The sequence below is a fragment of the Ictidomys tridecemlineatus genome, chromosome 7 (assembly GCF_052094955.1).
Source record: "Ictidomys tridecemlineatus isolate mIctTri1 chromosome 7, mIctTri1.hap1, whole genome shotgun sequence".
Lineage (NCBI taxonomy): Eukaryota > Metazoa > Chordata > Mammalia > Rodentia > Sciuridae > Ictidomys > Ictidomys tridecemlineatus.
The window spans coordinates 193,120,900-193,134,382 of NC_135483.1; the positions used below are offsets into that span (position 1 = coordinate 193,120,900).

Consider the following 13,483-nt stretch of genomic DNA (forward strand, 5'->3'; position numbering starts at 1 on the left):
AAAGCTCTGCATGTTTTGAAGGAGTAGAGAAGACTATCAAGAGAACACATGAAAGACAGAATAGGAGATTGGATTCTAAGTTTGGGTATTTACATTTATAGAACCTTCTATAATACCTGAATTTTTCCACATCACACATTTATATTTAAGTGTGTCATTTGCTATATCTGCATGTGCACCACACGGCACAGAATGTTTTGCTGAGTACTTGCTATCTACCGGGCATTGGGCTGAGTCTCAAACCTGGCCCCTGAATTTTATGAATTAATCCTTTATTAAACGGTTTGGGTATAGGGGGATCATTTTCAAGTTGACTCATGTAGGAATAAATGGTAATGTCAATGCTTGTAGATTCAGGCAGGCATGCAACAGCTTGCCTGGGAAGGAAGCAGGGTTGGGCAACTCTGAAGATCTAGGACAGAAGTGAGGATTGTTCTAAGAGCTGAGGAAGGACAGCAGTGGCCAGGGGAGTGGGGTGGAAGGATGTGGAGAGACTGGGATGATTGCATATGGAAACCCACTTGCCTCTGTGGAAAGCTGAATTTTACTTCCATGCAAAAGAAGGCTCTGGGGAGATTGAACACCAAGGGGAATGTGCCTGTGGTGCTCCTTTCCCCGGCACCGAGTTACAGCGAGGCTGCGTGGGAAGGGCTTGGGCCATCCGGTGGGGCTGTCAAGGTGCTAGGCACTTGTCCAGGCCTGGTGTTTGCAGAGACACTGTCTGTGTTAGTTAGTCGTTTTGTCTTTACTTATGGATTTATTTGGGTGGAAAGCCAATTTAGGGATTGTGATGAAGCTGCCCCACGCCACACCTCATCCAGACCCTCCTCTGGGACATGCACAGAATAGACAGAGGGTGCCAGAAAGGAACATGGTCCGGGTCTTCTGAGAAACCCAGTGCCCTGGGGTTGGGAGAGTTGAGAGTGTTGGGGACACTGGACCAGCTGCCCAGACTCTCAGGTTGTTTGTGGAACTTGATCCCTAACCTGTGAGGTCACAGGGGGCGGTGGGTCTGAGCAGGGGGTCATAGTGGTGGTGGTGACCTGGGGAGTCACGGAGAAGTGAAAGCTGTCCCCATAAACACCTGAGCCAGGGATCTCTGTAGACCTTGAAGACGTGGGGTAGGCTGTCCCCCCCTGCATCCACCTGGATGGAGCTCAGCCCTTCTCTGGTTGCCTCCTTCAGCTAAAGTACATGGGTTTGTTTCTAGGTTCTCTATACCAGGCATCTCTTAGGTCTGGGCAGAATGGAGGCTGATCCCAGGAAGCCTCAGCTGCACAGCGCAGAGTCTCGCTGCCTCGCTGCCTCTCCCCCTCCTCCCGTGTTGCCCTGGCCCCCTTTCTTACTTCCTCCTCGGTCCCCCCACCCTGAACAGCAAAAGTCCCCTCCTTTCCATAGTTTCAGGATCATCTTTTGATGTTTTATTTCTTGAGCAAGGTTTTGGAGTCTTTTTTTCTTTTAAATTAGCTCTCTTTTAAAACGGTTTGATGGAGATGTCACTGACCTAGAAATTGTGTCTATTTAAGGCAGATGGCTGGCTGTTTGATGCATGTGTGCCTTGTGAAATGATCACCGCCATCCAGCTCTTTCATGATCACTATTTGTGTGTGTGTATGCGGAGACTTAATGTAAGGCCTGCCTCTCGGCAAATTTCACATCCACAATAGAGTGTTGGCAACTAGTGTCCACGTGCCGTCCAGCAGATCTGTAGCACTTCTGCATCTTGCATAACTAAACTTCATGCTGTTGGACCCACATCGCCCCATTTCCCTGACCCCAGGCCCTGGCAACCTCCCTTCAACTCTCTGCTTCTATGGGTTTGATATTTTAGGTTCCTCATGAGAGTGAGATCAGGTAGGCTTTATCTTCCTGTGTCTTGCTCATTTCACCAGGTACAGTGCTCCCTGGCTCCATCTCTGCTATTGCAGATGGTGCCATTTCCTTCCTTCCTTAAAGGCTGAAGAGTTCTGCATTGTGCACATCCAGCACACTTTCTTTATGCTTTGACCTGCTAATTGACAGGTTGTTTCACGATTTTGGTTATTGCTGAGATAATGCTGTAATGGACCTGGTAATGCAGACATGTCTTCATAACCCTGATTTCAAATTTTCGGAAACTTACCCAGAACTGGGATTGCTGGATCCTACGTAGTTCTGTCTTTAATGTTTTGAAGGACTTCCATGCTGTTCTCCATATAGTGATACAATTTCTGTTCCCATCCACAGTGCACAAGGGGTTCCTCTTCTCCACGTTCCAATGTCTGTCTTTGTGATGATAGCCACCCTGCAGGTGTGAGGAGGCATCTCGTGTGGTTTTGATTTGCCTTTCCTCTGGGGATTTGGGATGCTTGAGCACCTTTTCACATGCCTGTCAGCCATTCAAATTGCTTGTTTGAAGACATGTCTGTTGCACGGGGTTATTTGCATTTGTGCATGGATTTCCTTACAGATTTCGGGTGCTACCACTCATGGACACATGGTTTGCAGATGTCCTTTTCCTGTATGCTGCCCTTCCTCTTGCTGACTTTCTTGTGCTGTGAAGAAGCTCTTGTCTGTAATGCACGTGTCTGTTTTTCCTTTTGTTCTGTGCTTTTGGGTCTGTATCCCAAAAACTCATTGCCCAGAAAAAAAGATGTGGAGATCTCCCCACGCTTTCTCCCTGGAGCTTTACAATTTCAAGTCTTATGCTTCATTTGACTCTTTGATCTATTTTTAGTTGTTTTTTTTAAACCCAATTTCATTCTTTTGCTTGTAGATACCCAGTTTCCCCAACATCATTTGGTGAAGAGACTCCTCTTTGCCTTCTTAGTCTTCTTGTCAAAGATCCTTCGGCTACAAGTACATGGGTGTTTTTCTAGGTTCTCTATTCTAGGTTTATGTGTCTGTTTTTATGTCAGTCCCATACTGTGTTGATTAGTTTTGTAATGTATGCTGGAATTAGAAAGAATGTTGCCTCTGGCTTTGTTCTTGGGCAGAATTGCCTTGGCTACCTAGGGTCTTTTGTGGTTCCATACAAGTTTCAGGCTTTTCCTCCATTTCTGTTAAAAAATGCTTTTGGGCTTTTGATATGGATTGCTTTGTAACTATACTTTGAACAGTAGGGACATTTTAACACTATTTATTTTTCCAATCCATAAGCATGGGTTGCTTTTCCATTTGTTTGTATCTTTAAAATTTTCTTCATCAGTTATTTTAATATTTGGTGCACTAACTTAGCTTTGATTAAGTCAACTCCTAGTTGTTTTATCCTTTTGGTTACCATGTAAATGATATTATCTTCCTAATATCCCTTTTGGACAGTTAATTCTTAGTGTATAGAAATGCCACTGGTTTTTGTATGGTGATTTTGTATCCTGAAATTTTATTGAATTTGTTAAATATTTCCAGCCTTTTTTTGGTAGAGTCTTAGGGTTGTCTACATATAATATCACCTGTAAATGGATTTGGATGCCTTTTATTTCTTTTTCTTGCCTGATTGCTCTGGCTAGTACTTCTAATATTATTTTGAATAGCAGTGGTGAGAGTGGACATCCTTGTCTTCCTTGAGATTTTAGAGGAAAAGCTTTTCCTGAGATTTTAGAGGAAAAGACAGATGGAGAGACGTATCATGGATACGTCTCTCCATCTGTCTTTGGAGAAATGTATGTTTCTATGTAGATACATAGATAATAGATATAGATATGCATCTCTTTTATTGTGTCACAGTAAATTCCTTCTATGCCTATTTTGTTGAGTTTTTATCATGAAAGAATGTCAAAATTTGTCATCTACTGTTTCTTCATCTATTGAGCTTGATTATGTGTTTTTGTCCTTCCTTCTGTTAATGTGGTTCATCACATTGATTAATTTTCATATGTTGAATCATCCTTATAACCCAGACATAAATATCACTGGGTGTATGATCCTTTCAGTGTGCTCTTGAATTTAGTTTGCTAGTACTTTATTGAGGATTGTTGTGTCTTTATTACCAGGGATATGAATCTGTAGTTTTTTTTTCCGTTGTCTTTGTCTGGCTTTGGTGCCAGGGTGATGCCAGCTTCAAACTCATCTCTCCTATTTTTTTTGGAAGAGTTTAAGAAGGGCTGGTATGAATATCTAGTAGGATTCACTCATGAATCCATTTGTTCCTGGGCTTTTCTTCCTTAGAATTTTTTTTAATTTTTAATTTTTTTCTAGTTGTTGATAGCTCTTTATTTTATTTATTTATATGTGGTGCTGAGAATCGAACCCAGTGCCTCACCCATGCCAGGCAAGTGCACTACTGCTGAGCCCCAGCCCCATCCTTAGAAGGTTTTTGATACCGATTCAGCCTCCTTGTCTGCCATTGTTTGCTCAGTCCTTATGTTGCTTCTTAATTCAGTCTTGGTAGATTGTATGTGTCTTGAGAGCCCCAAGCTAAACTGAGGCTCTAGACCAGAACGGTTGGGAACCTGCACTAAAGGAAATGGTGAGATGCTGGAGGAGTGTTCACAGAGGGCCCCTTGCAGGGACAGCCTATTGCATAGCTGTCTGACCTGTCACCAGGGAGTTCCTGACATGAGAGACTTATGTGTGCCGGCAGAGGCTCTGTGGTTCTTGTCCACCTCACGTCCCATGTGCCTGTTGACCATTGCTCTGGGTCTGGGAGCTGACTGTTCTTTCTAGCATGGGGTCTGGGTTGAGGAAGCCCCTGGTTCTTCAAATGGAAAGTGTGAATTCAAGATGCCACCACAATAGGAAATGAGTTTTTTCTTAGTCTGAAAGCTTATCAATTAAAAAGACAAAACAAAACACACCAAAATCTCTTTGTTTTGTTGATTCTTTTAAAACTGTTTTTCTGTTCCTCATTTCATTTATTTTGCTCTTGGAGTCTTCTGCTCTGCTTTAAACAGCTTATTAAAGTCAATTCACTATTAACAAAATCTCCCATAGGATTACAAAATTTCTCCATCTCATTATTTCAGAAACAAAGTTACTTACAACTGACCTTAAGTATGTAAATAGAGATCTTACTGTGCCCCATCTTATTTTTATTTTTTGTCAGGTATCCATTAGTTCTTATGGTTTGTTTTTCTTCATCTTCTTTTTCTAAGGTAAAAGAAGAGGTTATTACTGAAAATAAGTCCAACTTAAAGAGAGATTCTTTAAGTGAATGGTATACCAAGTTACTAAGCCAGGTGTATAGAAATAACATTACGAGGGGCTGGGGATGTGGCACAAGTGGTAGCATGCTCGCCTGGCATGCGCGGGGTGCTGGGTTTGATCCTGAATACCACATAAAAATAAAGATATTGTGTCCACCTAAAACTAAAAAAGAAATAACATTTTGACTATGAACTTTAATCAAAATACTAATGTGACATGTAATTTAAAATGACTTCATACATTTTGTGTAATAGAGTTGTGAAACATATGTGCATAAGTAATAATTTTATTACTTATTACTTTTTATTTAAATCATGTTTTGATGTTTAAACTATTTGTGGGTGTGTTTGGGGAGGAGACTTCATTGACAAACATTTTGATTTATTAGTATCATCTCATATAATTTTATCAGGATCATACTTTCTCAAAGCAAAACTAATAGTATCTGATGATATTTTATGTAATATTCTTATTTTTACATCTCACTCCTTTGTATCCTTGCAATCTGTTTTTTTCTGTGAAGGAACCACTAGTGATTGGCATTTGAGTAAAGATAATATCAATTGGTTTACTAATTGGTTTATAAATTTCTAGTGCTATGATCTCAGAAAGTAAGCAGTAAACAGGGTTTGAAATTTCATGTGCTGCTCTCATTCTTCCCTAATCTAAATGTCTGGAATTTGCTTTCAGTGTATCTCTGTTTTATGGAAAAGCCATAGAACAATCATTTCAAATTGAATGTTGGAAAATTCATCTTAAGAACATATTTCTTTTCCCTTTTCAAGCTTAATGATCTCAAGGGTCTTCTGAAAGAGATTGCTAATAAAATCAAATAAAATGGCATGAACGTGTGTGGAGAAAAATCTAATTATGTCAAGGTGAGTTGTTCTAATGGGTTTTTTTTCCTTTGGTCTGAAAATTTATACTTTACGACGATTTTAAAATCTTGATAATAATTTCACTTGCTTTATGTTATGCTATCATATTTGAAAATAAAGCGTTGTGCAAACACCAAAAACCAAATAACTTAGGGCTACAGAGATGAGCATGTGGGAGCCTGTCCCCACGTGTCCCTGCCTACTGCTAGCTGTGGGGCACCAGTAGCCTTCGGGAGCTTTGAAAGTGCTTGCTGCCTATTCCGCTATTTGACATGAATTGAAACGCAGTCACACTGTTCTAAGACTGGCTACTTTTTTCTCCCTTAACATGATATCGGAGATATCTTTATACATCAGCACCTAAGATGTACATGTCTTGTCATTCATTATTGTCTTTCTTGATTTGGGATATATAAATGGAGGGTGATGGTGTTTTCTAGCTCAAAGTGCTTTAGTGCAGTAGTCAGGGGTTTTAGCAATAGCTCCTCTGCACCGTGAGGATGTGATTAGGGTAACTGGGAAGACAGAGCTCACGGCTTTGCTCCAGGGTCTTACCATGTTCTCTAAGTATGTTTCTTGTTACCTGTCCAAACCCTGGGACCAAATGTTAAAGGACGTGGGACGAGGGCAAAACAGCTGTGGGCTTATGACATTTCAGAGAATGGAAACAAAGAACACCCCCCAACCCCACCGCCATTATTACTCAGCGAGTGGCGGCTGGGCGCCCGGAGCTGTGTGGTCACCCGCACTGACCCTCGCACTGAGGGCTGTGCATTAAGCACTCAGACCACAGCTTTTCCATCTGTGGAGTGGCTGTGCTCCGGGGGACATCGTGGGGCATTGTGTTCCTTGCCGTCCTTCTGGTCACTCAGTTCTTTCCCTTGAGTGCCGACACTTACACTCACGTTAAAAGCCCTTCATTGTGGAGAGCTGTGTTAGAAAGGGAGGCGTATCTGACATAGTCTGAAAGGCAGGGACATCTGGAGCGCTCAGGAACCAAGCTGCGGGGGCTGGGGGGTAGCCCAGTGGGAGCACATCTGCCCACCATGGAAGAGGCCCTGGGTCCATGCCCTGCACTGAAAAATGAAATAAGACAATATAAATGAAGGAAACAAGCCTTGCATATTCAGGAATAACATTTCAACTGTTCACGCAGTGTTCAATGAAAATAATAGTCAACCTGATAATAAATCATAACTTGGATTCTGAAAACGTGCCATTTTGTTTTATGGTCTAAAAGATAGGGGATAAAACCCAATCATGAACAGATAAAGCAATTCAGGATGGTTTTTAACAATCTAGTGGTGATTAAGGAGTCGTAATAACCAGGAAAGGCTCAAGTTCAGACCTGCATCCACCTCTGGAAGCTCTGGCTGTGGTGAGTGGGCGATAGATGGGCTTCATCCCTGTCCACTGCCCTCTGCTCGGCCATAGACCTTCAGTAGTATGTGGAGAGTTAATTAAATGGTGAGCAGAGATGAACTGGGATGGCGTCACCTGGTTGCTGTGTGCCGGTGTGTGTGAGCACACATCTATGAAAGACAGACGAGGGTAAGACAGCGTGCGGGAGAACAGGTAGAGAGAGGTGTCCCACCCACCCTCAGCCACTGACATCTTTGGGAACAGTGACTTTGGCGCATCTAATTTTTGTGTACTTTTTACCTCTGGTATAAGATAATTTTTCTGGACATTTTCTGTCTGTTGTATCCTTAAGAATTTTGCTGAAAATTTGATTTCACAGGCATCCAGCTACAGGTGGTTAAAATGTTCCTCTTGAGGTGCCTCCTGATGCCTCTGTCTCTGAGGGGTCAGGTGGCCGCCTTTCCCTGGGCCTCAGTCAAGGGAACCGAAGCTCAGCTCAGGAGACCGTGAGCTGGCACAGGTCCAGGCAGGGCGGAGCTGACCTGGGACAGGCCTTTCCCAGTTCTCCCATCTCTATCCCCAAATCAGCCTTTCACCATCTCTTGGGAGGGAAGAAACAGAGGGCTGTGTGTTTCACACTGTGGTTAGAAGGAAGTCCAGGGTGAGGGGTGGCCATGCTCCACCCGCTTTGTACCCGAGCAGCGGGCGTCTGCAGGAGCCGGGGAAGGGCTCCCTGAGACGGCCTCTCCCCACACAGCGCTGGCCTTCCGACAGCCAGAGGACCTGAAGTTGTCCTGGGAGTCTTCTAGAGCTGCATTTGGGCGGGTTCTCCAGGGCTTCGCTTCACTATCAACTCCCTGTTTTCCTTGTGCAGAAACCACTGAGTGAAGAACGCGCTCAGAGACTTGCGGGGTCTTGACCTCGCTGCATGAGTGGAGCCTGGGCATCCTACCTAACTCTCGAGTTCACCCCGGCCCTGGCCAGAGCACACATCCTTCAGAAAGAAACCTTCTTGGAGCCACTTCAACACCAAAAGAAACCCCCACGGAGCAAGCCCGGCTGCATGGGAGCCGAGCGGGCCTCTTCCCACCTGGGCTGTGCCTTTGTTTTCACAGGTGACGCCACCCTCCAGCCAGGCAGGTGCAAGGGAAGCTGGTCACCATCCTGCTATTGGCTGCTCCATGAGAGTTCCCAGGTTCCTGGACACAGAGCGGGTGGTTCTTCGTCACCCCAGGGTGCCGGGACCTGAGAAGCAACATGAAGCCGATGAAAGGGGAGAGACTCCTCCAAGTGCGTCTGCCTCAGGTGCCCCTGCTCTGTGTCCCGAGCCTCCTGCAGAAGAGTCTGCGAGTTCTGGACTCGTCCTCTTTCCCTCGCCTTTCTGACTCTTGACCACAAGCCTACTAGGAGAGCGTCCCCGTGCACAAAACAGCCCGGCTGCCTGACTCCGGGTGGTTTTCTTGTTTATTTCCAGTTGAGTCCTTACCGTTTCCTTTTTTGTATTGTGGGACCCATTTCTCGACCTATTGTCAAAAGTCTCCCAAATCAGGTCAGATTCTAAAATGTGCTGTAGCAAGAGGACCCCACTGTGCTCAGGGGGGGCTCTTTTCACTCCTCCTCCAGCTTCTCAGCCCTAGGACAGGGGCCCAGGGGTGGGTCCCTCTCCACCTGGCGGGGGTGCTGCTGCTGAGGGCCGCACTGCTCCTGACCATGTGAACAGTCACTGGACTGTTCACATGGTCAGGACCCTCCAGAGGCTCTATGATCTCTCTGGGTGCTCCTCCTGCTCCTCTGGTTTGTTATTTTTTCATTAAACATAATACCTGGATAGAAACTTTAGACCACACAGAGATGTAGAAAGAACACCACACCTAAAGGTCGTCACCGCTCATGTCTGTGGGAGTTTCTCCAAGTCCAGTTTCTTTCTAAGCACATTTTATTTCCCTTTCAAAATGTTAAGTAATGTCATTATCTTGCCTATATGGTTCTGTAAAAGCTTTTCCACCTAATATTTCATCAAAGATGTTTTCTTTGTATTCATGGTATTCTTCAATGTTGTGTCAGTAATTCCATGATCTTCCACCTCTAGAGATGCCTCTACTGTTGGTCATTGAAGGCTGTTTCCAGTTGGCCATCGGGATGAACATTTTTGTGCATGAATCTTTTTCTGCATTGGGCCAATTCCCCAGGGCTTAGATTTCAAGGAATATCTATAGTGATGATCAAACCACTTCCAAGGCTTTCTCATAAATGTATAGCAAATAGGAATTGTTAACTTGAGTATATGATGTGAGACACATGAAGCTACAGCTATTAAAATATTACATTTAATCCTTAGTTTAGGAAGAGGCTCCTATGCTTATTTAAACATTATGGGTGGTGAGGGCACTGGCATAGAGTTGAGGATTCCCTTCTGAGCACACTTAGTCCTCTCTTTTTCTGAAAGTGGTGGTATCTGAGCTCCAAAGAGAAGCACTGGAGGTGTATCAAGGCAATTGAAATGCCATAACTGGCTTTTCAGCTTTGAATAGACTATAAATGCCATGGCTGAAGAAGGGAATCCTAGAAGGCAGCTATTCAATGAACAGCTAATTAGAGAAACCACAAAGCATTGACCAAAAAAAGTTGAGTTTCATTTTGTATGGGCAATATTTAAAATGACTATTCACCACCTTTAGAAGGTTTTCAGGGAATGAATTCAAATAGAAGGTGACTTTTTACTCAACCCCAGTACCGGCCTGAAAGGGAATCCTCTTCCAGAGGGTCTATCAGTTCGGTGAGGGAAGTGGATGGGACAAAATTTACATGATAAAAATGGTCAATGAATAGAAAGTTCAAAATTTCTCCCTTAGAGAATGTCACTTGCATGTCACCATGGCAACTTGAATACCTGCTGTTTCTGACTCCCAGGAAGGTCAATCCTCTCCATGCTGGTTGGAAAAAAGAACACAATGGCAAACACAGACTGTGCAGGCCAAAGAGTGGCTCAGGGAGCCGGTCCCTCAATTCAGGTGGGGAATTTGAGTGAAATCAGTAAATTAAGTCAGAACTCCCAGAGGTGCAGGTCAGCGCAACCTATTTGCTGGTCACCCCCTAGAGGACTTATTCATATGGTTTCCACTGCGTCTCGTCTGCTGGACGTTTCTGCACAGCTGCTCGACGTGATTTTTGCTTATGCGAAATCGTTTCCAGTGTAGCTCCTGAAAACAGCACACGTATGGAAATTCCTTCCTCATTCAAAGGTGCTACATCCTCGTGTATGATCAGTGTGTTCTGTGGTCTTAGGCACAACTGGAGAACTCTGTGGTTGGATCCAAATGACTGTTAATAAATAACAGAGGAATTGTCTGTCGTGTGTTCCTTTTGCTATTCTACTGAGAGTGGAAAAAATAAAATTCTTTCACTGAGTCCGAATCATTTTTGAAGGGATTTGGTTCTCCGGAGTTACGTGAGCTGCCATTTCTGAGCGGGTGACTGGAACGTTCTGGTTGCACGCCAGTGGAAGGAAGCCCCCTGTGGTTCCGGTTCTTGTCAGCAGAGGCACTCTCTGGATCTTTGGTGGGTTTATGTTTAGGGTCACATCTGTAACCTGAGTCTTTGGCTTTACTCACCTAGAGCCACCCTGATGTGACAGCAGTTATTTCTGAGGTGGCAGGGGTCTCACACACAGGTGCACAGGCTCTGTCTGGGGGCCAACATGGAAGTCCGTTGTCCACCATCCCACCCCACAATGGAGCCTCCTCCAGTGTGGGGCACACTTTCCTTGCTTAGATGGTGTCCCCTGGAGTGCTTTTAGGTCCCTCTGGTCCAGATCCATGGATATCCCTGGAAAAATTGGGAAAGCCTGTCTTCCCCAACTGCTCCTCCTTGGTGCACGGGGAACTGAGTGTGTGGTTGTCATGGAGACGACTGCCACCTACAGCCTCTGTCTTAGTAACAAAGGCTCACAAGTCAGGTCCCCCAACCCTGTACCCCAAGCGAGAGCTGGAGATGCAGCCATTCGTTGTCCACTTTGACCCTTCAGCCCCTACATGAAGACACATATCGTCCTGAAGATGGAAATCTGCAGAAACGCACCCTTTGGGACCTGCCCTCTGTGTTGTCACTGAATGTCTCCTGTGAACACTTCTTTGGTCATAGAATTGCAAAATAAATGAAAGGAATTGGCGGGCTCAGTCTTCTACCGCTTACAATCTATGGAGTAGATGAGGTGCATTTAAAATAGAGGATTCATGCTGAGAGACACAGGACCAGATGCCAATGCAGAGGGACCCAGAATCAGGAGGTTCTGGTGGAGGGATTAGAGACATCCCTGGAGACACTCATCCTGGCTTGTGCAGTGGGTGCAGAAAGTCAGCTCCCCTGAAGGGGGATTTCTTCCACTGGCATGCCACCAAATGTCCTCCCAAGGGGCAGAAGTGCCCCACCAACACCTCATGGTGGAGAGCAAGCCGTAAGCAGCTAAACATGGTCACCACCTGCTGTGAGGGGGCTGGCGAGGCATCTGAGGCTGCTGGGGATGTTGGGGAGAACTGAGTGAGAAGGAAGAAAGAACACAAAGGTGGGGCAGGCTAGAGGGGTGAGTTGAGGAGCATGTGTTTGGGGGAGCCCTCTCTGTGATGGTGCAAATCTTCAGAAAAGAAGTCTACGAGTCTTGTATACTTCTTGGCAGTAGAGAGTTTGCCTAGTACTAGGCCTGGATTCCATCCCCAGCACAGCAGAAAAACAAGCCAAACGCTCAGAGTCTTCCAGAACATGGATCACGCCATGCCTGAGCCTCCTGTGGCTCGCATCAGACCCGATCACAAGGTGTCCTTCAGGCCCACGTTTCCATCAGAGTTCCCGCCGCTCCCGTTCATTCTCACCGTGGCCCAGAGTGCCATCTTCCTGGGACCCGGGGAGAGCGTCCCCCTCCTTGCACGTGAGTCATCCGTGGCTCTCCACTGAGTTCTGCCTCACTCCCAGGCCAGGAGTCTCGGCAGCCTGGCCCTGGCTCGTCTCAGCAGACATCACGCGACCCTGCCTGCCTAGTTCTCAACCTGGGGAAGCCGTGTGGGCAGCGACTTCTCGCCAGCCCCCATGGCGGGCCCATCCTGAGCCACGTGTCTTCTTCCTGGAAGGTTCTGACCCTGGCCATCCAGACTCTGTGCCTTGGGGAGACCCAGCTGCCTGTGCTGTCCCCCCATCATGGGTTTCTTTGTCTCTTTTGTTTCTTGTCTCAGTGGACTTCCTCCTAGGAGCAGTGGAGTGCCGTCACTCGGAACCATGGGTCAAGTTTCTTTGCTGCCTGCTGGCTCTGTGGCTTTGAGAAGGTCACATGGACTTCGTGTGCTTTGGTCTGCTCATCTGTGAAATGACCGCAGTTCCGCGGAGGGTTGAGGGGACTCCATGGGGCAGCGGAGAGTCCCGAGGCCCAGGCCTGGTCCACCGGAGCTGCTCCGCGAATGTCAGCATTCCGAATCATCACGTTCTCACATGTCCCCTCTGTCCGGAGCCTCCTCCTCCACTCTCTCTTACAAACTCCTGTGCTACTGTCAGAGCCCTGCTCTGACCAGCCTGTGCCTCCAGAGCAGCCTCTAGCACCTCTGTCTTCCGCTCCTGGCCCAGGTGGGCACCTGGGGCTAGAGGAGGACTCCTTGCCACAGGCCCCGCCAGGCGCCACCTGCCGGCTCAGCGCCTTGGTGTTTCCATCAGCTCTTCTGGCCAGGCGTGCTGACGGGGAAGCTGCGTTACTAGTCACCATCAGTGCCGTGGCTGGGTCTCCCTCCCATACATAAATATCATACATAAATGGAGTGCCGCTTCCCATTCTTCTGGTTGTGCCTGATGTAGAATCCCACCAGTTGTGTAGTCATATATGCCCACAGGGTCATAATGTCTGATTCATTCTGTGTTCTTCCTACCCCCAGACCCCCTCCACTCCCTTCACTCCCCTCTGCCTAATCCAAAGTACCTCTGTGGGAGGCCGTCATGTCATGTGACCAGCGTTTTCCTCTCCTGATTGGTTGAGGTACTGTCGGTCACTCCCTGTGATCTGGTGCTTGGAAGTAGCTGAAGATGGTAGCCCTGATCTTGATGTTACCGCTGTTGACCGGTGACGAGTTCTTGCTCCCCGATGT

The 13,483-nt window shown here is 46.2% G+C and overlaps 1 protein-coding gene across 1 annotated transcript in view; it reads left to right on the plus strand.

Moving 5' to 3' along the window:
* Trpm8 (transient receptor potential cation channel subfamily M member 8) overlaps positions 1–10,778 on the plus strand; it is a 74,410-nt gene extending 63,632 nt beyond the window's left edge. The window contains exons 24-25 of the mRNA XM_005326403.5: positions 5,910–6,002; positions 8,239–10,778. Of these exons, the coding sequence (XP_005326460.2) occupies positions 5,910–5,960 (51 nt within the window). The 3' untranslated portion in view covers positions 5,961–6,002; positions 8,239–10,778. The remainder of the gene's footprint in view (positions 1–5,909; positions 6,003–8,238) is intronic.
* The last annotated feature ends 2,705 nt before the right edge of the window (positions 10,779–13,483 follow it).